Source organism: Triticum aestivum, chromosome 7B (assembly GCF_018294505.1).
Source record: "Triticum aestivum cultivar Chinese Spring chromosome 7B, IWGSC CS RefSeq v2.1, whole genome shotgun sequence".
Taxonomy (NCBI): domain Eukaryota; kingdom Viridiplantae; phylum Streptophyta; class Magnoliopsida; order Poales; family Poaceae; genus Triticum; species Triticum aestivum.
In genome coordinates this window covers 654,977,965-655,003,252 of record NC_057813.1, presented here as the reverse complement: position 1 = coordinate 655,003,252, position 25,288 = coordinate 654,977,965, and the positions used below count along the sequence as shown (strand labels likewise).

At 44.7% G+C, this 25,288-nt stretch overlaps 3 protein-coding genes across 12 annotated transcripts; all 3 read right to left on the bottom strand.

The window, feature by feature from the left end:
- Positions 1–1,277: 1,277 nt before the first annotated feature.
- On the bottom strand, positions 1,278–11,585 carry LOC123161706 (F-box protein At5g07610). Of its 10 annotated transcripts, none has more exons than XR_006480840.1 (6): positions 11,413–11,585; positions 10,170–11,330; positions 5,890–5,971; positions 2,664–2,821; positions 2,500–2,586; positions 1,278–2,192 (listed from the first exon to the last, which is right to left on the bottom strand). XR_006480840.1 is itself a non-coding variant. In XM_044579513.1 (2 exons), the coding sequence occupies exons 1-2, from the start codon at positions 11,442–11,444 to the stop codon at positions 10,202–10,204; spliced, it is 1,161 nt and encodes a 386-aa protein (XP_044435448.1). In that variant the 5' UTR covers positions 11,445–11,585; the 3' UTR covers positions 7,949–10,201. The 10 variants fall into 10 exon arrangements, 1 of the variants encoding a protein (XP_044435448.1); XR_006480842.1 differs by having other exon boundaries at positions 2,682–2,821; XR_006480837.1 differs by having other exon boundaries at positions 2,664–5,971.
- A 5,524-nt stretch (positions 11,586–17,109) lies between these two features.
- On the bottom strand, positions 17,110–18,695 carry LOC123158956 (F-box protein At5g07610). The gene has a single exon (XM_044576770.1). The coding sequence runs from the start codon at positions 18,549–18,551 to the stop codon at positions 17,334–17,336; it is 1,218 nt and encodes a 405-aa protein (XP_044432705.1). The 5' UTR covers positions 18,552–18,695; the 3' UTR covers positions 17,110–17,333.
- A 4,008-nt stretch (positions 18,696–22,703) lies between these two features.
- Positions 22,704–24,331, bottom strand: LOC123158383 (F-box protein At2g16450-like). Its single transcript, XM_044576397.1, has 3 exons — positions 24,199–24,331; positions 23,612–23,662; positions 22,704–23,080 (listed from the first exon to the last, which is right to left on the bottom strand). Exons 1-3 carry the CDS (start codon positions 24,329–24,331, stop codon positions 22,704–22,706), a joined length of 561 nt encoding a protein of 186 aa, XP_044432332.1.
- Positions 24,332–25,288: the final 957 nt, after the last annotated feature.

Genomic DNA, 25,288 nt, shown 5'->3' with positions numbered 1-25,288 from the left:
TTTGTGAACCAGTAACTCGTGAAAATTATACAAATTTGGGAAACGTGAACATGATCTCCATTCCTAGAGAATGGGGCATCAACACGTACCTTCATCTTTAGATTTACTTTAGCTTTGGGGCTTGGGTTGTCGATGGGTTAACAGATCAGGTATAGGTGACGATCTCATAAGGGCAAAGTTCCATGCTTAAAAAATGGCAAAGTTGGCGTCCCCATCTACTCTCTCTATGCTACAAAAAAGGTACTCCTACAAAGTTGTACCAGAGTTGCATCAAATAATTTGGATTGGAGGGAGTAGTTGCATTTACTCTATAAATCCTTGCATCAGCAAGCATAATGTTATGTCAATTACAGGCCATTTATAATTAAAGATCGTCAAAAGGTTAATCAAATGATTAACCTTGCGTTATTTGGTTTTCAGGTACTAAGTAAGTGACACGCATGGGAGACGAGAGTAGCACTACTACATCTCTTGAGCACATCACAAAATTTCATATAATAATTAGAGGTCACTCAATTTTTGTCTATTAGTTGTAGTATGGTGTGACCCCTTGGTTGCTTTGGTCTATATAATTAATTTCTTGGAGACCTACTGAGGGATTTGTACACTATGTGCATTTTTTTAAGTTATGCTATTGCCTCTCATGATTGATGTCTACTTATGTGTTGTGGATGTCCGTATAAAGAAGAGAAATGTTGTCAAAATTTCTAATTATTTTAAGACTTGTAGTTTTAGAGTAGTGTGGTAGCACCGCTAGGTTGGGTCAAAATCTTGGGTCTTACAGCGTGGTCTTTTTGCCGGAATTTGTTGCGATATACTTCAGCGAATTGGAACATGAATATTTGGATTAATAATGTGAGAACTAAAAATAAGAAACATAAGTTTATATTGATAGGCTAGCAATCTTAAAATCTTGCTGAATACAGTGTGCAAGGAACGCCAGGGCCTGGGAAAAATTATTTAGCAGTTTGGCAAGCTGCCATTGGCTCCTGCCATATTCCAGCCCTGCTCGAAGTACTAGCCTTCCAAAGGTTGACCAGCTAAAGAAATTAGTTTCAGTGACCTTCCCAGCATGAATTTCCCAACAGATTTGAACATCATCCCAGTAGGCAAATGCCTCAGCAGTAAGTTGAATTACCTCTCTTATTAACGCAATTAGTCGCCTTGGAGTAGAGTGTATGTGCACCATTATAGGCAATACTAACATGGGAAGTACCTGACATCACTTATTTTAAACTTTTTAAACCTACTACGTGAACAAGACCCACAGAGAAAGAGGATGACTTCCTAGTCTTCTGGAGAAATTTTGTGTCGAAAGTTGCCTACATGATGAACATTATGATCCACAATATTTCCTATTAACAGCAGCATTGTAGCTGTGATGTTCAGCTAACAACACTAGTAACTTGAAGTGTATAACCATCTCCTTCTGTCCAGAACCATTGGTAATACAGAGACAACACTAGTACACGCAACAGAAACTACATTGAAACTTTTGAATAACCAGCATTGTCCCCAGAATGAACCAGCATTGCTCCAAACTTTATAACACGCATACATCAGTGAAAGGAGGACCGAATTCAAGACCATGCTCGCTGCCCCATAGCATGAATAAAACATCACCTGTGCAACAATTGTAGCTCTTCATATAATGGCACATATGGAAAATATGGTGGCTTGCCTTCTTCAAGATTGCAGATCACTTTGACTTGTCCATTATCCATATCGTAGCACATGAATGTAATATGCCGACCCACAGTGAAGAAGATCAAGTTACATTCTGGATGAATTGCAATCCAATCAAAGTCCTTACCAAAGTCGTCTACGTGTCGCCCTCCAAACACATGTGAAGTTTCGACGCTATGCTTCAGTATCCACTCTTTGCTGTCATAGTCTTGAAGAACATAAACTAGCAGTTGAACAACATCATCATCATTGTCATCTGTGTCAAAACCAGCATAATGCAGGCAGCCCTGTGACTGCTGAATAAAACCAACATCCAGACCATCAGGAACACGAAAGTTAGTCCTTGCTCCCCCCTCCTTGTCCACTGCAGCTAGACAACGGTCAGAACCATCAACAATGGCGCAGAAATGCAGATAACCATTAAGATGATAATTGACCGATCAAGGTGATCAATAGCCGGAATGCGTTGGCGACTTCGCTCCTGTTCATTGGATCAGCGTGTGCTCCTATACCATCATGAGGAAGAGGAAGCATGTCAGTAGCCTGTTTAACAACTGATTAATGTAATCGCGTTTGTATCCTAAGCTGCAGTTAAAGTATTACCAAATATCATGCATCCATGGCTTGAATTTCTTTCATATGAAAAACTGATTTGAACTACATGAGCCATAATGAAAATAATAGTGGCACCTCTCCTTCTAGCACACAATTGGTCAACCTGCGGCATCACCACTGCCCTAGCTACCGATAAATCAAATCTACCAAAACCTACAGACAAATTTACAGTCTAGAGAGGGATGATCTTGCACATACCTCAACCAAAATCACATGTGCAAACACCAGCCAGATTGATATGGTCGTTGAGGAGAAACATGCTAATGGAGAAAGCCACAGAAAAATCTGAAGCGAAATCAAGCACCAACTTAACAATTTGTAAAATTGGGAACATGCAATAGGAGGAAATAGAGAAACCACACATCATAGCGATGCTGTACTTTGACGGCCGTGCACAGAGCAGCACACCCTTGGCGCCCTTCTCCTTGCCGCCGTCAAACAATAGCCAGTGGTGAGGCGCCAGCCAGCGTTACCTCTCACCGCGGACCCGCATCGTAAAAGACAAAGAATAGTCAAATTGCTGCAGAGACGCAAATTAAAATTGCAATACATATCTGTTAGTACGCAAAATGTTTAAAATTAAGGTTGTAGTATCTTATAATGCATTACAGCTAATAGTTCTAGAACCATTTATACAGTGGAATATTCCTCTTTGCGTGTAGGACCTGTAATTTCATTAGGCTGTGCACCAATGTTTGGAGGTATAAAGAAGGAAACCATTTATTGGCAGATTAAAGACCTCTCAATACTAATCTATATCTATATCTATACCTACTAATAAAAGGGCTATCGGTTCTTACCACCATAATTTCGTCCGTTTTTGGTCCGTCCACCTCGCTCTCATATTATAGTTTAAGAATCTATATAAGGTGGTACTAAAATTTCTGCCTGTCCAAGATTTTTCCTACACCACATCTACTCTCAGCGTCGTTTTCAGCCCATCTTCCACAGCCCAACGAAGCACGGTGCAGTGCATCTACCTGCGTCGTTGTTTCTGCAGCCCAACAAAGGATGGCCCAGTGCAGTCCGGGGGAGGCAAAAATATTGGCTCGTCTGGTGATTTGAACTCGTGACCTGATGGCAAACAACTACTGACCAGATGTGTTGTAAGGAAAGCTTGATTCATATATTAGTCCCACCTCGCTCCCTTGCACGCAATCCTCCCAACTTAAATACGTCTTTGAATTTTCTGGGTATCAAGGAGCCTTCTCAAGAGTCAATAAGGAAGGAAATAATTTGTCATGTTCAGATAAATAAGGAAGGAAAGAAGAATAAGCCGCTGGTCCGTTCCTCTATATGATTGGAAAGAGAATAAGGAAGGAAATAAGTCATCCGGGCTGAAATTAAGCAAGGAAGGAAAGAGGCAGTCGGTGGTTTAATCCGCAGGAGGAGCAACAACCATCATCACGGGCTCTATAAGGCCTGCTCAACAAATCGCTGCTCCGGCTGTGTTTTTATCTTTGTTTGTTTGACATTGGAGTACTCATGCATGTTCTGCTCTGGTTTTCAAAGTCATGATGATTTTCTCCCAGTTTTCCAAATTTTAGGGCCTATATAGACAACTAAATAGACAGACCATAGTAAGAGTGTGTCTATAGTACAGTCTATAGTCGACATGCCATCGTATTATAGACATCATCTGCCTAAACAATTGTACAAAGCAACAGGTTGTCGCCTCGGTTGCCTTTGCAGGGTGGTGTCTGCAACCGGGAGTCCAGGAACACCATCGTCACACGCTCCTCCCTTGCCGTCACTTGCAGGATGTCCAGCCGGCCGGGCTCCTCTCCCTTCATCGATTTTTTGGGTCACATCTAGAGGATTTGTTTCCGCCTCAACAAGGCGTGCCGAGAGAACACCGGCTTCATATCGCTGTTTCTGAACCGCGCCGCTGCCGTCAGGGACTCAGGAGCATCCTCCTCGCAGATTACAAGTTCACTCTGGTGCATCACATTCTTGCCGAGTGCTGATTACTCCAAGCAAATGCATGTTACCGAGAAACAGTATTATGTGGCGGGCAAGTTTACAAAGCAGTAGGATCAACTCTTTCCTAGGTAAACAAAAACCCACGTGCGCAGCAGCAGCAAAATACAAGTTGCCGGCCAGCTTGATTGATCTGTGTTAGCATAATGATGAATACGCACGCACGCTACTTGGCATATTATGTTTATAAAGCTGCATCGATCCGGCGGAGAGTACATGGCTCGATTTATTGCTCCCAAGAACTCGCACGTAAGCCAACAGGCGCACATCCACAACTGCAGCGAGTCAATTTAGCCCTTTATAATGATGTTTGTTTTTCTGCTCCTCCTAGACGAGAGTAGACGCTCCCTGTGAAATCAGTTTTTCTATAGCTAAATTGATTACACAAGAAACTACTGTTCTACAAGGAGGAAAGAGGGTTTTTTTGCGATAGACGAAAGATGTAATTTCGTATTCCTACAATTCTGAATTTTTCATCTGTTGATTTATTTCTGTATGACTTCATATGTGTTTTGCATAACTCGAAGAGTGCTAGAGAGATATTTTGCAAGGATTCGATCCTCAATGCAATGCATACCCTAATAGCATGCATGTTACCTTTTCTGTTCGTCTTCAAGGTCAAAATCTTTTTTTATCCATTCCCGTGTAGAAGAAAACCGATACTCACTTAAGCTAATTTGCATATCAAGCTAGGTATGTGAAGGAGGAACTCAACAACTATACATGGAAGCCCACATTGATCAATCAAGATTAGCTTTTCTGTAGTATTAATTGTTGACTAGTTATGCAGAGGTGTAGCCTTTTTGCAAAGATGGGCATGCTGAAAGCACATAATTCTTATTCATGCCAGGAATAATTGATGTGTATCATAAATGAAATAGTAAATTCCATTTTTTTATCCCTAAAGTTGGCGCTTGTGACAAGAAACATCACAAAAGCTTATATTTAGGTTCTTGCTTATGTTTTAGGCTTAAACCATTACATGCTTACTGGGATAGGAGAGTGAAGTTTTTTTTCTTCCGTTGCAATTGATGGACATATTTAGGTGGCACCTTTCGAATGTTGTCGTGGGATGTTGGCAGTCAATAAACAGAACAATTTCTCCCCCGTTGCAACGTACGGGCATATTTCCTAGTTTTAATCATGCACGGATTCATTTTAGTACCTCTTGATGGTTTGACTGAACTCAAGCAAGTTGGTGTGGCTGGTTCAAGCATGCAATAACTTGATCTACTTGTGCTCTTCTGGTACTGAACAGAAGAATCATCTAGGCATGATGCATAGTCTATAGGAAGCATTTGACAGGAATACCATGTCCAAATAATGCATGTTTCCGCACCTTTCTTTGAGACATGACATAAAAGTGTGCAATAAGCACTGACCTCAAGGAAAGAAACAAAAAAATCTTATACAGTAAATCGAAATCACCTAACAAGCTTTGGCACAGGATAAACTGTACTGCAGACAGCAGGTATTGTAGCCGTTGTATATGGATTTTATGGGCAAAAGTAAAAAGATATTATTTGTCCCACGACTGTCTTCATGTATGCCTTTTGTGGGAAATGATCTCAAGATAAATGGATTGGAAGAAGAAAATTATAAGCCTACCTCGAATTTGTACATATGTGCTTTTTTTCTTCGCTGGTTCCTCAATGGAGTACTCGTCTGTGCCTACAAAATAACTGTAGACCTGTAAAATGCAAGTGAATTGCACGCGAGTCAGAATCGTTTTATGTAAACAAACATTATAGGAGCCAATGGCTCAAAAAAGCGGAAGCAAAATTTTGGCTGATAAATTGTGCACAAAAAAAATTGGTGGAACAATAAGGCCTTCTTTGATTCGCAGGATTTTCAAATCGTAGGAATAGGAAAAGTATAGGGTTGGAGTGGCATGCACACATGAAGCCTACAGGATTAGCATGGAATGTTTGATGGCACAGGAAAAGCAAAGGAATTGTAAAAAGAGGTTGGAGTGGATGTTAGATTTCCTATGAAATGTAGTACAAAAGATTCCATAGGAAAAATTCCTATGGGACCCAATCCTATGAATCAAAGGACCAACATAGGAAAAATTCTTAAGGAATTCAATCCTCCAGAAATCCTATAGAATTCCTTTGAATCAAAGGAGCCCTAAAACAACTTAAGAACAATTGAGGCCAAGAATGGTTGCAACGGAAAATTCATTCAAAATCTGCAGCATGTGTCATGCATCTTATCGTTAAAATACTATGTATTATGGGCACAAATTAAATCAAAGTATCTTTACTTTCAGAGCAAAGATTTATAATCCAAGCACAAGCTCGACCATAACATACACAAGACAAGCCTGCATAATGGGTAGGACAAAATTAGTAGATGGAAAACACTCGATGCGCTAATCAAACCTGGCGGTAAAATATAACCAAAAATTGGCACGTCCCACTGAGCATTCCATCAAACAGCAGCTGCGAATCCACTAAATGCTCAACTCACTCTTTTTTACATCTTTTAAGCATCTCCAACCATCCAAACCCTACCTTTTAAGGCCACACTTCAACATCTACAAAGTAGTGAAATAGAAAAGAATAATTCTGTCAACTAATAGGGTTTCCCCATGTGCTTCTTCTGTTCTTTTCTTCTTTAATGCCGGCCTATTCATAACCATGGACTATGTGTGTTGCAGATGAATTGATCGGCCTATTCAGAGAAACGAGAAGATAACAACACTTTCTGGAGGTACGTCATGTGCTGATGACGGAAAAGTAAGTTTTCACTATGAATGTTCTAACTGTACCAATTGTGACCTGGGCTAGCTAACAACTAAAAATGTTTATATGATAGCTGATGTGAGGCTGTGATAAATGTGATGTAAACGTTATTATAGCTCTAGCTAATTAATTTGTGCTATGTAGATCTGCCATCGACCGTCACTCATGAGGAAGGTGCGGCGCTGTCGGAGTGTCCCGAATTGTTATGCATGAAACGACCTTCGTTGTTCGGAGCCTTTGGTGGTAACCAACTCTTGTCATGGTTTGACTACCTGCTTGTGCGGGCATAGTCATCACTTGTGTGGCTTCTCACGTTAAGATTGTGCACGCATGTACTCCCTCCGTTCCAAAATAGATGACCCAACTTTAAACTAAAGTTAGTACAAAGTTGAGTCATCTATTTTGGAACGGAGGGAGTAGCTACTAGGATCGTGGAAAGTGGTGGCGACGACATAGGATGACTTCAGTTTGGTGGTGCTTCTTGAGTACGTAATCTCGAGTTTCGAGGTAAAAACCCAGGTCTGACCCTAGTGGGTTATACCTAGCAATGGCAGTGTTTTTGGGTCGCTTATTTGTTGAATGCATTGCTCAAAGTTGCTTGGACTTGATCTTCAGGATGAAAACCGAGGACGTGGACTTCGAAGGTCAAAATCCGACGATGTGGCCTATGATCGCCGTTCTCTTCTTGAAGGTTCTGCTGCTGGAAAACGTTTACAATTGTCCTTGTGTTGTCCAAGAGATGGCTGGTGTTGATGGTTGTTGCTTTAGTTCGTCGATCATTGTTTTGATAGCTTCGAGCTTTTTCCCCTCCGCCTAGGCATAGCTACGTTCTTGTATAACTTTGCTCTTTGTCAGCCTGATTCTTTGTGTGTGTGTGTGTGTGCATCCTAATCATACAGAGGTGGGGTGTGTTCATTGTGTTTATATCCTCCTGTTGCTTCTTTTTGAGTCAACTAAATCCACCCTTTATTAAAAAGAAGCACCCCCCCCCCCGGTTATCTTTAGGGATATAGCCAAGCAAATAGATTGCCATAGAGGTTAACATGGAACAATTATTATTTTTTGTTATTGTGTTTTTTTGTGGAACATGAATATTTTAGCTTCCCTTGCTAAAAATGATATGATTAGCAAAACAAGGTGGTTTTATCTCACTATTTTCCAGTATATCCTCCTTTAACTTGCAATTCTTTCCTTTTTTTCCAACTTTCCCAAAGAATCATAAATATGGAACCCTTTTTTTTAACAAAAAACAAGGAACCACATGTCATGTGATCACCTTATTATTTCTGTTTTGTACTATTTGCTTTAACTTGTCAGTCCTATTCATTTGATTTTCTTTGAAACTCTGCATGCAGGAAACCAGTTAAATAAATACGTTCGAGCAACAGAGGCATAAGACGCCGAAGCCCTCAGACCAAATATCTAATTATTTGTGTTTAGTAGAAAATATACCATTGGATATGATTATGCATAACATATACAGTTATATTTAACAAAGGCATAGGTCACTAATCCATGTTGATAAGGGCGGCATGTGCGCTATTTGATTTATTCATAAACTCCAGAGCATAAGGTATAAAGTAATATATCTAAAAATACCCCGTAGCATTGACCAGCCGCAACATGACAAAACAGCAGAGGCCAAGGAAATCCATAAAAAAGAAAGGGCTCCCCTATTTTGTTTGAGCACCACTGACAGCATACATAAAAAAGAAGGCTGATATTGCAACGTTTTAGCATAATATCTAATCATTTCAAGGTCCTTTTCTCAAACTGAAACCAGTTGGGTTTCTAGCTCAAAATTTGTTTGTGTTGTTAACCAGAATTTGAATCAGAGAAACTAATTGGCTTTCCCCATGTGCATCTATGTGCTTCTTTTGGTTCTTTTCCTCTTTGATGTCGGCCTATTCATAACCATGGACTATATTTGTGTTGCAGATGAATTGATCAGCCTATTCAGAGAAATCAAGCAGATAACAACACTTTCCGCAGGTACATCATGTGCTGATAACGGAAAGAACTTATATTGCAAGTAATTTTTCACTATAAATGCTCTAACTGTACCAATTGCTTGACCTGGGCTAGCTAACAACTAAAAAGTACAGGCACACATATCTTTCATGCAGCAACTTCATACAATCCTATTGCATCAATAGCTTTGATTTGTTTTAACTTTCCATAGAACAATGTCTGAAATTAGCTTTAGATCCCATGCAGTCTCAATAAGTACAAGTACTTCCTCATTTCCTAGGCTAAGTTTATATTGATATGTTGGCAAGGTTACAATCTTGCTGAATACAGGGTGCAAGGAACACCAAGACCTGAGAGATCAGACACGCAAAGGACCAGTACAAGAAGATTATTTAGCGGTTTGGTGAGCTGCCACACTGACTTCTTGTTTTACATGAACTAAATCAAAAGAAGAAAACACCCTACTAAGCTCCTGAATATGCATAAGAACAAGTAAGATTGGAGCACTGCTCGAAATACTAGCCTTCCATTGGTTGACCAGCTAAAGAAATTAGTTTCAATAATGAGCTTCTCAGCATGAATCTCCGGAAAGAGTTGAACATCGTCCCCAGTAGGCAAACGCCTCAGTTAAGTCAAATTACCTATCTTATTAACACAGCAAAGTTGCATTGGACTGGAGTGTATGTGCACCATTATAGGCAAGACTAAAATGGAAAGTGCCCAACATCACTCATTTTAATCTCTTTAAACCTACCTATGTGTATGTGAACAAAACCCACAAATAAATAGGATGACTTCCTAGTCTTCTGAAGCACTTTTCTGTCAAAAATTGTCTAATAGCAGGATGAACATTATGACATTTCCTATCAACAGCATCATTGTGGATGGGATGTTCTGCTAATAACATAATTTATTTAAAACACAGGACAAAAAAAAAAGCACCAAAAGAAGTGACAATGTAATCATTCAAAGTGTATCACCATCTCCTGTTGTCTAGAAACATTGGTATACAGAGACAAAACAAGTACACACAGCAGAAGCTAAATTGAAACTTTGAATAACTAGTCCGAGAGAAATGAGCCGCAGTACCCTCAGAACGAACCACCATTGCTCCAAACTTAAAAGCATGTATACATAAGAGAAAGGAGGTCATAACTCAAGCAGACATACCATGCTCACTGCTCCATAGCACGAATATGATGTCACTTGTGCAAAGATTGTAACTCTTCATATAGTGGAACATACGGAAAATATGGTGGCTCGCTTTCTTCAAGATTGCAGATCACTTTAACTTGTCCACGATCCATATCATAGCACATGAATGTGATATCCTCCCAGGCCAGAGTGAAGAAGATCAAGTTACATTCTGGATGAATTGCAATCCAATCAAAGTTCTCATAAAGGCTGACTGCATGAAGCCCTCCAAACACATGTGAAGTTTCGACGCTATGCTTCAGTATCCATTCTTTGCTGTCATAGTCTTTAAGAACATAAACTAGCAGTCGATCAACATCATCATCATTGTCACCTCTGTCAAAACCAGCATAATGCAGGCAGCCCTGTGACTGCTGAATAAAACAAACATTCAGATCATCAGGAACACGGAAGTCAGTCCTTGCTCCCCCCTCCTTGTCCACTGCAGCTAGCTGGCGGGCAGAATCATCAACAATGGCGCAAAAATGCAGATAACCATTGAGATAGATAAATGACGGATCATAACCGACATCGATATTGCCGCTCCATCTCTTCTCCTTATGAACCCAACTCCCGGTTTCAGATGAATAGACATGCACTCCGGTAAGACAGTAGCCATGTTGGTCCTCCACCTCCACAGCCGGCAACAAAAACACATGGAAATGGGGGGACACGGCTGGATCAAAACACAAGTTTATACTAGACACATCACCGGAATGACCGGGATGCGGCAACTCAGCCCATTCCTCTGTGGCGGGATTGCACACAACGTATAACTCGTCGCCATGGTCGCCACCAGCGTATGAGGAGAAGAGAAGGAGGCCGTTGCAGCAGTCCACGACCATGACCTTCCGGCGGCTGGGCAGGAAGGCGGGATATGTGAGATGGCGGCTTCCCGAGATATTGGTGAAAGGAACACCTGAATCTACCAATTGGCCCCCGTCGTAGAAGCCAGCCAGGATCTGGGGCAGCTTCCGGCGGTAGGTGCGGTCGTTGATGAGGCCGAGCCAGTGCTTGGAGACGCACTTGAAGCGGCAGAGCGACCTGGCGGGCACGCGCGAGAGGATCTCGACGAGGAGGTCGTCGGTGAGTCTCTCGGCCGCCGTCTCGCTGCCGCTGGGAGGAGAAGAGGGCGACCTGCAGACACAGATGGAGAAGAGGTCTCAGGGGATCGGTGAAGAAGGTCGGGATGATTCATGGAGATGCCTGCTCTGCGTACCTGATCCGGTCTGACATGCGTCCGTTCTCCATCAGCTTGGGTGAGATCGATGAGCTTGTCTGGGCATGGCGCGGCGGCGGAAGAAAGCTCCGGCGGCGCCGTCGAGTGCGAGGAGGGGGAGGGGGAGGGGGGGAAGTGATGAAACCCTACGGGGCCGGAGAGGGGATTGAAACTGACGCGACTGGAAAAGGGCCGGCAATACGTTAGTGGGCTATAAACCGTCCGTGTCACAACTCCACGAATGTTAGTTAGTGCCACCCCTCCCTTAAAATTCTCCTAGTAAATAAAATAAAATAAAAGTGATCTAAAAAAATAAAAAAATAATACTACCTCTCAAAATCCCCTTCAAAAATAATACCCCTAAAAAGGCTTTGATTTTGGACGCTTATGAGGCATTAGTGTTGTGGCCCACCCCGCGCGACAGGGAGCCCTGATATAGTCGGCGGGTAGAGGAGACTGACGAGGTGGAGTTCGTCTCCGAGCATAAACATTGGGAGGGATTGCTTGTGTTGAATGATCCTTCGCAAATGGTTGTGACGTTCTCTTTCCGGGGAGATCGGCAGATTAGCAAATACTCTACTATTAACATTACCCCCCCCCCCTCCACCCCGCGCGACAGGGAGCCCTGATATAGTCGGCGGGTAGAGGAGACTGACGAGGTGGAGTTCGTCTCCGAGCATAAACATTGGGAGGGATTGCTTGTGTTGAATGATCCTTCGCAAATGGTTGTGACGTTCTCTTTCCGGGGAGATCGGCAGATTAGCAGATACTCTACTATTAACATTACCCCCCCCCCCCCCCCCCCCCCCCCCGCCCTCCTCACTCCTCTCGTCATCGATAAGGTCAGCTCTAGTAAGAGATATGCTAGGAATGGAAAGAATAAGAAGGCTGATAGTGAAACGCTCTGCTGCAGAATTTATAAAATGGCATCTTGAAGCTAGAAAAAGAAAGAAGAAAAGATCAAGGTGATAGTGCTCTTGTGGCGATGGTGGAACAAACGGACTACATAGAAGAAGTTAAAAATATGAAGTAATGCTATATATTACACTGGGAACGTACGAAATGATATGCTAGGAATGGAATGAACGAACGGACTTGTGGATTGTGATGCCTGGGAATTATTGTAATATGAGACTTAAGTTTTGTCAGATTTTTGGAGTAATTTAGTTTTTTGAACATAGAGAGTGCCTGTGATGGCCTAACTATACCTGAATTATGCCAATTTTTTTGTCCAATATGCTACTGATCATTTTGGGGAAGTTTCAAACATTTTTGACAAACAGATTTAAATTACCAAGTTACATTTTCAGCCCCTTTTGGTCAAATTTTGAACAAAAAATGAGACTGCCCAAAACAAAAAAAATGTAAATCAAAATTAAATTTATTATTATTCTAGGTACGTTTCAGACATTTCTATTGGATATATTAAAAATATCCTCGAATTTCATTTTATGTCCCATTTTGATCAAAAAATGAAATTACCCAGAAATATTTGTTTTTTGTAAAATCAACACTAATATACTTGGCATTATGGAAAAACTTCAGCCACTTTTGCCTAACAGGTTTAAAAATACCATAAATTACATTTATAGCCCCCTTTTTTGTCAATTTTTTTACCATAAAATGGAAGTGTCCAGACATTTTTGAAACAATCATCTAAACTTAAAACTAACAACATTATTATTCTAGGAACATTTCATACATTTTTTCAACAGAATTAAAAAAGAACATAGATGGGAAACCTCTTGATTCTCCAAGTGCCGAAAGGCCTTTTGGTATTGCGTTTGTTGGGCATATGGATAGCTCTTCCATTGTCAGTGCATGCAATCAAGGTTTCCAAGCATACATGGAAACCCTCTTGATTCTCTAACTACAAAAAGGGGTGGTGTCCTCGACATTTGGTTCTCTCAAGTACTCATTTCCAAAATCAGACAGTGATTATGGTCGGAGCCCTGTTGGAGTTGTGTCGAATATAGTGTACGAGGTGGGTTACAGTTGGACTTGTAGTTGTATTGTGTTTACATAGGATGTGGAGTCGTGTCCTAGTAGGACACTTGTATCCTAGGCCTCTCATATATAGTGGGGGTAAACACACGATGTAACCTATGCCAACATAATAGCACCGAAACGCAGGGGAAGCCGGCGGCATGTGCCGGTGCTCAGGGCGACCGGGTGCGGTATTGTAGCGGTGTCATGAGGAGGAGCGCCCATAGTCAGGCCCCGAGGATGTAGCCATATCGGTGAACCTCGTTAACAAATCTCGGTGTCGTGATCGTGTGATTGCTTGGTCATCGGATGATCGACGGAGTGCCTCGAATTTATTCTAACAAGTGGTATCATGAACTAGGTTATTTGGGGTCGTGAAAGGTTGATCTGAAGGAAGAAGAAGCATCGACATAAATCTGTAGGAAGTGATTGTGATGCGGGATGAAAATCATCGGCGAGTTACGATTCGGGCAGGATTGGTCGTGTCATGATCTTCGAGCAGTAATCGGATCGAGAAGCATATACTCCCTCCGTCCTGAATTACTTGTCGCAGAAATGGGTAGAAACGGATGTATCTAGAACTAAAAATACGTCTAGATACATTCAATTCTCCGACAAGTAATTCGGGACGGAGGGAGTACTTGGCAAGCTGGCAGCAGTTTTTCGATGACAAGGCGAGAACGTATCGATCCAGACTGGGCGAGCGGCGTGGCATATTACGACGCTTGTACGCGCATACACGCGTTGGCGCTAGGCGGGGCTGGAGGTGGACGTGCTGTAGCGATGCAGCAGATGAGCACTCGGATTAGGCTGCGCAGGCATGCATGTGAGATTTGTTTGGACCAAAAAGGAGACCGGGTCTCCAGGTATGACACGGAATCAGAATCAGGATCAATCAGCGGAAAGAGAAAATCTATCATGGTACACATCCATGGAGGAGAAAGAGGACAAGGCAAAAGCTAGCATTCGGAGTTGGGCTTAGGAGCTACGCCACGTGAGAAGACCACGAGGTTTTTGTTGGAGAATTGCTATTAGTATACGCAGGCTGTTCGTGTGCTTGGGCATCATCGTGTTGAAAGCTCGGATATTTTTTCACAGGTTCACTGTACAAAGAACTATGGCGCCAACGGGTACCAGGTTTGAGGTGAAGAAGTTCGACGAAACTGAAACCTTGGGTTATGACAGACATGGGTGAAAGATTTGTTGGCACAACATGGATGCTTGAAGGTGTTGCGGGAAGTCAGTTCAGTTAAGATGGAATTATCATGTGATGGATGGAAATTTGCGGAAGACGATTTGAGAGCCTCGAGCGTGTCATGCAGTTGGAGAAGTTCGGCTGGGTCGGACTAGATAGTCTGACGGATCGAAGCAAGTCGGTTGGTACAGAAGACGGTGGTGGGATCAGCGACGACGATATAGGAGCGTGATGATGATGGTGACCGACTTCTGGGGCGTGGAAACACGTGGCGCAGGCCCCGAGGGCTTGTGTGGCTTCGACAAGGCTATGGCGCGGGGTTGATTCAAGACGATGCACATGAGAGCTTGGAGTCGACGGGGCGCGGGGTGGCACGTACAACCACCATGGAGTCATGTTGAAGGTGGAGCTGGATTGAGGGGCTATGATGTAAGGATCTAGGGAATCGAGGCCTATTTAGCAAGGGGGAAAAGCAAGTGACATGCAGTTCGGACTGGAGCCGAGTGGTCTGATGGAAGCGTGAAACTCGTCATCGGTCGGTGATGATCGATGGTACTCTGCAGTGGAGGTTGAGTGGTGTGTGTTCGCGACCCTTGAGACTCGATCAGGACAGCGGAGGCTCGACGTGATAATAGCGGCGAGGCGTGCGGTTAGCACGGGACATGGAGACGGGCCAGGGCTCTGGTGGTCATACATGTGGTGAGACAACTGCGAATTTGACTCGGGATGACTACAAGCAATGGTGAAATTCCTTCCAGTTTCAGACAGACGGTCAAGAAAGGAGCGGTGACGTTGAGTTCAGATAACTCTTATGTGTGATGCCCAATATGTGAGTTGTTCATTTTTCACGCAGGTCAGTGACCAGTGTGTGATTGTGTTGGACGGATACTCTGTAAGTTGGGAGCACAAACTAGAGTAACAAGGAACTTAATTTTGCTTGAATGTTGACTCTAGTCAAGAAAAGAAGGGACTACAAGTTGCAGGTGGAGTCACATGGAGTCTTTGAGTAGCAGCGGTACTCATGGGATAAGCTCAAGTCCAATGTACATGGAAGTTTGACGCATGGACAAATTCAAGGTGGTGGAGTATATTCGCCAAGGTGGAGTTTGTAGGAGTTGTGTCGAATATAGTGTACGAGGTGGGTTACAGTTGGACTTGTAGTTGTATTGTGTTTATATAGGATGTGGAGTCGTGTCCTAGTAGGACACTTGTATCCTAGGCCTCTCATATATAGCGGGGTAGACACATGATGTAACCTATGCCAACATAATACACCGGAACGCAGGGGAAGCCGGCGGCATATGCCGGTGTCCAAGGCAACCGGGTGCGGGATTGTAGCGGTGTCATGGGGAGGAGCGCCCATAGTCAAGCCCTGAGGATGTAGCCATATCGGTGAACCTCGTTAACAAATCTCGGTGTCGTGCTCGTGTGATTGCTTGGTCCTCGGATAATCGACGGAGTGCCTCGAATTTATTCTAACAAGCCCCATTACCATCGTTCTCCCAAACTTTTTTGTTTTCGATTCCCTCCGTCCGCGTCTGCTCTCTGGTCCACGGTGCTTGGGGCGACTCCATCCGTCCGCGTCCGCTCTCTGGACCACGGTGCTTGCCAGCGACGGCTCCAACCCCCTCCTCTGTGTCAGCAACAGCTTTTACCGTGACATCCTTCGGTGCAACTTGGAGCTACTCGCAGTCATTTCCAGTCCATATAAAATTTATTCCTGACGTTGATCTAGAGCCTTAGTTCTTGGGTTTGCGTCAACACTAGTTCTGTTTTGATAGTTCTATTATGATCTTTTTGTGAAAAATTCTATCGTATGGTCATCTTGTAGAAGTAGCTACGTATATGTATGCATATGCTGACTGTCTGAAAGTTTTTTGAACAATTGATCTCCATATGGATCACAAAGTCCACATAAACAATCGATCTCCACATAAATCACATTTTTTAACACAAGAGCGCTCGAAGCCACCGCCACTTTTTATAGGATGTGAAATATCGAAATTCAGAAATAAGACTGCAAACTGCACAAGCTATCTTAGTAAAATAGGAAGCAAGACTAGCATGGAAAGTGGACGGCATTGCTTATTTAGTTAAGACTGTTTTTAGGCTATCTACCAGAACAAAATGTACAAACAAAGATGGCATATTACAAGTCTTTTGGAGTACTTCAAATTCGTAACAAAATGATGAACATTATGATCAAACCACAGCTTGCAGATGTTTTGCTAAAGCATTAGCAGTAAAGAACAATGATTTCACACATTATACCATTAGCACAATTTCACATTTTATATTGTTAGCCGACAAGTGATTCGTTTACTAAATCACTGTCAGTAAAATACTTGTCTTCCCACAGCAGCAAATAGAAGATATAAAGTCATGCACGATAACCATTGATCATGTCTTTTTACTAAATGATCATAGTACATTCGCTCAAGCACCACGCGATGTTCACCGAATACATGGAGGTAGCAGTTGTCCAAAACCATTGGTATGCAACAAACCAGTACAGATAACAGAAACTTCAGTTTAATTTTAGATGCCTAATCACATAGAAATAAACCAAATTCATTCCATGAAGAACCACCATCGCTCCAAACTTAAAAGCATGCATACCTCTCTCACAGAGACCAATTCAAGCAGACATACGAAGCCAACTGTTCCATACAATGAAGAACTGATGATGCTTGCCGAAGATCCATTTCTTATAGACACCACCAACTATCTCATATTGATGTCAAATGTGCAACGGCTGTAACTCTGCATACAACGGCACATATGGCATATATGGCGGCTTCCCATCTACAGGACCAGAGATCAGCTTGACTTGCCCGCTATCCATATTATAGCAAGTGAATGTGATAAACCAACCAACATTGAAGAATATCATGTTGCATTCTGGATGAATCGCAATCCATTCAAAATCCTGGTCGAGGCGGAAATGAGAATCTGTTTCTCCAAATAAGTACGAAGTGTCAACGCTATGCTTCAGTATCCATTCCTTGCTTTGATAGTTCTCGAGAACATAAACTACCAGTCGAATGGTAAAACCATCTTCATCTTGCTGAAAATTGGCATAATGCAGGCGACCCTGTGACCGCTGAATAAAACCATCAAGCAGAGCGTCAGCGTCAGGGACATCAATGTTCATCCATGTTTCCCCCTTGGTGTCCACCACAGCTAGACAAGGAGATATCCCACCACAATCGGCTTCAAAATGCAGATAGCCGTTAAGAAAGACAGGTGCAGACTGACGATTAATGATCCTAATGTCTGCATTCCATTTCTTCTCCTTGTAAACCCATCCTCCGGTTTCAGAGGAATACACTGCCACCCCGACAATGTCAGGGTCCCAAAGCTGGTCGTGCTCATTTATCAACTCAAACACATAGAAATGCGACGACACGGCCGGATCGAAGCCCAAACGTGTGGTGGCCACCTCGCTGGTGGGCTTGCCGGAGTCCGGCAACACGGTCCACTTCTCCGTGGCAGGATTACACACCACATAATGGAACTCATCGCCCTGGGCTGAGACGTACCAGCGGCAGATGAGGAGGCCGTTGCAGCAGTCCAGCAGATGGACGCGCCGGTGGTTGGGCAGGAAGGCGCAGGAGGTGTCGATCGGAGGGGAGCATCTTCCCGGGAAATCGGCGAAGCGGACGGGGGATTTCAGAAGCCAGTCGCTGGTGTTGGCGCTGCCGTAGAAGAAGCCGGCCGGTGTTTGGGGGAGCTTTTTGCGGTGTTCGGGGTGGTGGATGAGGGCCAGCCAGTGGTTGGAGACGCACTTGAAGCGGCAGAGCGACTTGACCGGGAGACGCGCGAGGATCTCGACGAGGAGGTCGTCGGTGAGTCTCTCGACTGCCATCCCGCCGTCGCTGTGGGGAGACGCGTACCGGCAACGAGACAAGGTGCGTCCTTTCTTCAGTGGGCTAGAGGTATCCACGGGGTCGGACATGACGGCGGCAGAAAACAGCGGCGACGCCGTCGAGCAGAGCAAAGTGGGGAGTGAAACCGGCGGCGACGCCGTCGAGCAGAGCAAAGTGGGGAGTGAAACCGGCGGCGACGCCGTCCAGCAGAGGGAGGGGGGAGTGAAACCTAGCCGACGGGACGGGAGTGGAACTTGTTGTCTCTGCGTCAACGGATTAGGCCGTCAAGCGCCCGTAAATGGGCTCAAGCGTGTCGCAATTGGGCCGAATTGGAAGAATCAGGCCCAGATACAAAAAAAATGACATTCACATTTGATTTCTCTAAAGAAATGGAAATTCTGTACTATGATGTTGTATGCCAAAGATTGGATGGATCAACAACTTGCTTCCATGTAAGAATCACACTGCCATGGGAGGAAATGAGAATTTTTCATTTCAACTCGTTTCTATAAAAATGTAAAGGAGACTTCATGGAAGTTTGTGCAAGGTTTTTTTCTTCTTTAAACGATGTACACATTTTTTTTATAGGAAACCAAGTAGGCTTTATAACATCTTTGGTACAGCTAAATCTCCAACCACCAACAAGTTTCACTACATGAGCAACAGAGTTACATATTCGACCACAAGTCCCCCACAAAAAAAAATAACATATTCAACCACAAGTTCATAAGCAAGAGCAAGAGGGACTTGGCCTCTCTGAAAAGCAAACCTTTAGGCGAAGGGGTAGGCTGTTGTGAGCAAGAGGGCTCAAATATTGCACCGGTTGGAGGATTCCGCTCTTGCCAAATGGGCTCTGCTGCCATGTAGCCATTTCAGAGTATACACCAGGATAGTTTCAGTTTCTCTTGGAGGCTTGAAGCTGAAACCGGAGGCCTGCTTCTACACAGCAATGGTAATATCCACTTGATACCAAAAGTCAAAATTTAGAAATGATGCCGCAACGCTACATTGATATGCGAAACATTACATGTATCTTGGTAAGACTAGAAGCAAGACTACCATGGAAGATCAAGAGCATTGCTTATTTATTAGATTCTTTTAAGCCATCTACATGAACAAAAAAGCGCAAACAAAGATGGCATATCCCTTGTCCTCTGGAGCACTTTTTGTTCAGAAAATCAAATTCTAACAAAATAATGGAACACTACGATCCAAGCACGTCTTCCTGATGTGCTGTTAACAATGTTTTCCATTTGAAACACAACACGAGTAAGTAGTTTTTCTTTAAACCATTAGTAGTAAAAAATGATTTCAAACATTATATCATTAGCAGATTAACATATTACTCCCTCCATTCCTTTATATAAGGTGTATAATTTTTGGCACGGTGACCAAGGCACATAATTTTACACAAATTAGGGCGAAATTAACCTTGACTAAATCATTGATTAGTGACAAGTAAATCATTTAGCCTTGGAAAGGAAGAGATACATGCAATCAGGGGAAAGAGACTTTCCTTTTCTTCTATATAATGAGAGATACATGCAATCGAGGGAGAGATTCTTTCCTTTTTTGGAGGGCTAAAGACGGAATTACGAGGAAATAAAAGAAATGCACCTTACGTTGTGGAATTTTATCAAAAACCAAATACACCTTATATAAAGGAACGTCGGGAGTACATCCCTAGCAGACAAGGGACCGTTTACTAAATCACTGTCAATAAGATGCTTATCTTCCCACAGCTGCAAACAGAAGATTAAAATTTAAGCTGCATGCTAATCATTTTACTACATGATCATCTTCACTAAAACACTATCTCGAGTTGACCAAATAGATGGAGGTAGCAGTTGTCCAAAACATTGGTATGCAGAAACTAGTACAGACAAAGGGAGTTTTCTGGGCGAGGTCGGTGTATAAAGTTTTTTTTTTCGTGCTTCAGTTATCATTCCATCTGACAAAGTTATTTGGTTGGCTTGGGCTCCCCTCAAATGCAAACTCTTCTTCTCACTGGTCGTTCATGGGAGAATTTGGACAGACGGATCGGCTTGCTAAGCGTGGCCCACTGAAAGATGTGGTTTTTTGTGATGCTGAGCAAGAGAATATGGACCACCTTTTAACGGGATGTGCGATCGCCAGCACCGTCCGTAGTTCAACTCTCCTTTGGGCTGATCTTCAGCAGGTTGTCCCCCTTCCGATCTCTCTCTTTGCAAATGGTGGGAGATGGCAAAATCCAGAACGCATGGAGCATTTGGAGAGAAAGAAATGGCAGGGTGTCATAACATCCATAGCTCCCTCCAGAGTCCAGAGAGTAATTGACCAGATCAAGGCTGATGCTAGACACTGGCAATTGTTAGCTCAAGAAAAGTTTAAGCTGCATGATAATCATTGTTCATGTCTTCGCATAGTGATCATAGTACCTTCATTCAAATCACCAGAAAATGTTTTCTTAACACAAGAGGTGACCTAACAACGGGGTTACACTAAGACCAGGATAGCTCCAGTTTGTCTTGTAAGGTTGAAGCTGAAACCAGAGCCCAGCTACTACGCAGAGCCATGTTGTATGAAAATGAACGCCCTTGCTTATTTAGTTAAGATTGTTTGAAGCTATACCTACCTGAGCAAAAGGCACAAGCAAAGATGGCATGTTGCTAGTCTCCTGGAGCACTTAAAATCCCTAACAATAGCATGAACATTATGATCCAAGCACTGCTCGCTAATGTTCTGCTAACAACATTTTCTGTTTCAAACATGCCACAAGTAGATAATTTTTTCCAAAACATTAACAGTAAAGAAAAATGATTTCAAACATTATACCATTTGCACACATTCATATGTTATCTTGTTAGCAGACAAGTAGTCCGTTCACTAAATCACTGTCAGTAAGATGCTTATCTTCCCAAGCTGCAAATAGAAGATACAAAGTTAACCTGCATGGTAACCATTGATCATGTCTTTTACTAAATGGTCATGGTACATTTGCTCAAACACCACGCAAAGTTGACCGAATACATAGAGGTAGCAGTTGTCCAAATACATACATATGCACAAACCAGTACGGAGATAAGAAAGTTCAGTGCAAAGTCATATAACTAATCACAGAGAAATAGACCAGGTTCATTCCACGATGAACCACGGTTTCTCCAAACATAAAAGCATGGATACATCAGTCAAAGAGCCCAATTCAAGCAGACATACCAAGCCCGTTATCCCATAGCATGAGAAACTGATGATGCTTGTCGAAGATCCACTCCTTATAGAGGCACCAACAATTTCATATTGATGTCAAGTGTGCAATGACTGTAACTCTGCGTACAGCGGCACATATGGCATATATGGCGGCTTGTGAACTTCAAGACCAGAGATCAGTTTGACTTGCCCGCTATCCATATTATAGCACGTGAATGTGGCATGCCAAGAAGCAGTGAAGAATATCATGTTGCATTCCGGATGAATCGCAATCCAATCAAAGTCCCTGTCAAGGCGGAAACCTACCCATTCATGTGCTTCAAATATGTATGAAGTTTTGACGCTATGCTTCAATATCCATTCTTTGCTTTCATAGTTCTCGAGAACATAAACTACTAGGATGGTAGAACCATCTTCATCTCTCTGAAAATTGGCATAATGCAGGCGGTCACAGCACCATTAGGGACACCGAAGTTCATCCATGTTTCCCCCTCCGTGTCCACCATAGCTAGACAAGGGGACGATCCGCGACAATCGGCTTCAAAATGTAGATAGCCATTAAGAAAGACAGATGCAAATCGATGATCAATGAGCCTGATTTGTGCGTTCCATTTCTTTTCCTTATAAACCCATCCTCCGGTTTCAGACGAATACACTGCCACCCCGACAATGTCAGGGTCCCAAAGCTGGTCGTGCTCATCTATCAACTCAAACTCAAACACATAGAAATGCGACGACACGGCCGGATCAAAGCCCAAACGTGTGGTGGCCACCTCGCTGGCGGCCTTGCCGGAGTCCGGCAACACGACCCACTTCTCCTGGCGGGATTGCACACGATATAGCGGAACTCGTCACCCTGGGCAGAGACGTCATACCACTGTTTTAAATAGCCCGCTATAGCTCCGCTATAGCACGCTATAGCGTTTACAAAAGGTCTTGCGCTAAGAGACTTTAGTCCAAACAAATGAACAAACATTTTAAATAGCGCTATAGTTCCGCTATAGCACGCTATAGCATTTGGAAGAGGTCCGCCGCTAAGATGCTTAGCGCGCTATTTAAAACTTTGCGTCATACCAGCGGCAGAGGAGGAGGCCGTTGCAGCAGTCCAATAGTTCGACGCGCCGATGGTCGGGCAGGAAGGTGCAAGAGGTGTCGAACGGAGGGGAAAGTCTCCCCGGGAAATCGGTGAAGTGGACAGGGGATTTCAGAAGCCACTCGCTGGTGATGGCGCTGCCGTAGAAGAAGCCGGCCGGTGTCTGGGGGAGCTTCTTGCGGTGTTCCGGGTGGTGGATGAGGCTCAGCCAGTGGTTGGAGACGCACTTGAAGCGGCAGAGCGACTTGGCCGGGACGCGCGAGAGGATCTCCACGAGGAGGTCATCGGTGAGTCTCTCGACCGCCGTCTCTGCCGTCGCTGTGGGAAGAAGGGGAAGACCTGCGGAAAACACAAATGGGGATCACGGCCTGGATCGGTGGAGGGGGGAAGGCCTAGATCCGGCTGATTGGGCCGTCAACGGATTGGGCCGTCAAGCGTCCGTAAATGGGCTCAATAGGACCAACGGACTGAATTGGAAGAATGGGGCCCACGGATACAAAAAGGAAGACATTTACATTCGATTTTTACTCTAAAATATCACATTTGTTTTTTCTAATAGGAATGACGAAGGCTGCTTCTTGGAAAATTCTGCACGATGGTTTTGAAGTTCGAGGATTAATTAGCAGAAAGATGGGATAGACAAATAATTTGCTTCCACGTGAGAATGACATGGAGGAAATAAGACATTTTCATTTCAATTCGTTTCTGTAAAAATTGTAAAGAGGATTTTTAATGGAAGATTGAGCAAGTTGTTTTTTGCCTTTTCGAACGGTCTGCACATTTATTTACAGGAAACCGGTAGGCTTTATTACATTCGTGGTCCAGCTATGATTTTGCGCTATGATTTTGACGACCGGATCGATTGATAACTTGCTTCCATGTAAGAATGAGCAAAGAAGGCATTCTCATTTCCGCTCGTTTCTGAAAAAAATGTAAAATGAGACTTAATGGAAGATTGTGCAAGTTATTTTTCTTTTCAAAATAATATGCACGTCTGTTGACAGGAAACCGTTGGGGTGTATTACATTTGTGGTACAGCAAAATCCCCAACAACCAAGTTTATACCTGGCCAGGCACTGTACATCATAATGCCAAAACATCCGGAACCATACGAGCTCTGTGAGCTGCTAAAACATGAGCAACAGAGTTACAAACTCGATCACAGGACACAACCTTAACCTCCATGAAATTCATAAGCAAGATGGGTGAAGTGTGTGCCCATATTTTTCTGCGAGGTGAATGAGCGCCTCTGGCGACTCGCCCCTCGCCGGGCGACTCGCCCCTCGCCGCTGCCTCCACGGCAGCGGCCGCCCCCGTAGGTCTAGCCACCGCTCCCGCTTCGGTGTTTGGCCGTCGGGCCGGTCGCCGGCGTCCCAAGAGAACCGTTCGTCCCGCAGGTACGCGCCCGCTCATCACCGTAGTCCCCCGTCCTGGATCCGCCTTCCATGCCCGCATGCTCGCTCTCCTCTCGTATGGGGTCGCCGTCGATCCTGCCGGTAGCCCTGCCTCGGAGCTGGGCACGGTCTGGGTCACGCCGCCCCAAGCGGACGCCTGCTTCAACGTGGCCGCGATCTCCTGCCTCATGGCCATGTTTTTCTGCGAGGCCCCTGCCAAGCTATTTGCGGCGGCGGCGGGTGACGGCGTCTTCTCTGTCCCCGTTGCCAGCCCTGAAGTCGCTCGGGCCGTCGTGGAGGCCCCCCCCCCCATGGCGCTTCCGTCAAGCTCCTCCTCCACCTCTCGGGCGAGGAGGCACGTCGTGCGGCCGAGTGCCGCCCACCTACCGCCCCCCGCGCCATTACTGTCGCAGCTCGTCGCCGTACGGCTGGGCGTAGCCTTTCGGCGAGGCCACGTCCTGTCCCTCCTCATTCTCTGCTCCCTCCCTTGCTTCCCGCGCCTGGGTGCGGCCCCGTGTCGCCTCCCCGTTCGCCGCTCCCCTCCTCTAACGGTCTCCCCCCTGCCCCCCCAGTGCTCCTTCCTTCCTGCTCCGTTGACGAGACCGAGTCCCTGCCCTCGAGCAGGCTGGCAGGGGGCATTGACTCTGGATTGGACACTTGAGCGGCGCCTTCAACTCCTGTCACTATCTCACCTCTCCCCCATACCTCCAAGCCCTTTTAGCCCCCGTCGCGCCGACAGAACAACACTCCCGCCCCACCAACCCCCCCTCTTGCTCCACGGTTGCTTCCGGTGCCTCTCGGTGCAGCACTTCGTCAAGGACTGTCGCGACCCGGTCCGGTGTCGTCGGTGCCGGCGCTCGGGGCACCGCACTCGATCCCGCTCCTACCCCATGGCCCCGCCACGCCCCCGCCCCCTGTCCCCCTGCCCCTGCCCTCACCCTGCCAGCTCTGCCACTCCCTCGCCGCCTCCACCCCCACCCCCTCGCCGCGTGCAGACCCCCTATCCGGTGACCTCCCGTCACCCCATAGGGGTCCCCCCCTCGCTGCTGCCTCGCAGCCTCGCGGCCGAGCCTGGTAGCAGTGCGGGGCGCGCCTCCCCGCCCCCGCCGGCCCGGGACGTCACCCTTTCCTCGGTGGTTTCCTCCTCCCCGCC

What these genes read in the sequence shown, in the direction of transcription:
- LOC123161706 (XM_044579513.1), bottom strand. Translation starts at nt 11,444, where the DNA reads ATGGAGAACGGACGCATGTCAGACCGGATCAG. An exon ending in CGCATGTCAGACCGGATCAG is followed by an intron (nt 11,331 to 11,412) that starts GTACGCAGAGCA and finishes CTGTGTCTGCAG; the next exon opens with GTCGCCCTCTTCTCCTCCCA.
- LOC123158956 (XM_044576770.1), bottom strand. Translation starts at nt 18,551, where the DNA reads ATGTCCGACCCCGTGGATACCTCTAGCCCACTGAAGAAAGGACGCACC.
- LOC123158383 (XM_044576397.1), bottom strand. Translation starts at nt 24,331, where the DNA reads ATGGCCATGAGGCAGGAGATCGCGGCCACGTTGAAGCAGGCGTCCGCT. An exon ending in CCCATACGAGAGGAGAGCGA is followed by an intron (nt 23,663 to 24,198) that starts GCATGCGGGCAT and finishes CATTTTTTTCAG; the next exon opens with AAACGAGCGGAAATGAGAAT. An exon ending in TCATTCTTACATGGAAGCAA is followed by an intron (nt 23,081 to 23,611) that starts GTTATCAATCGA and finishes TGTTTTCCGCAG; the next exon opens with GTCTTCCCCTTCTTCCCACA.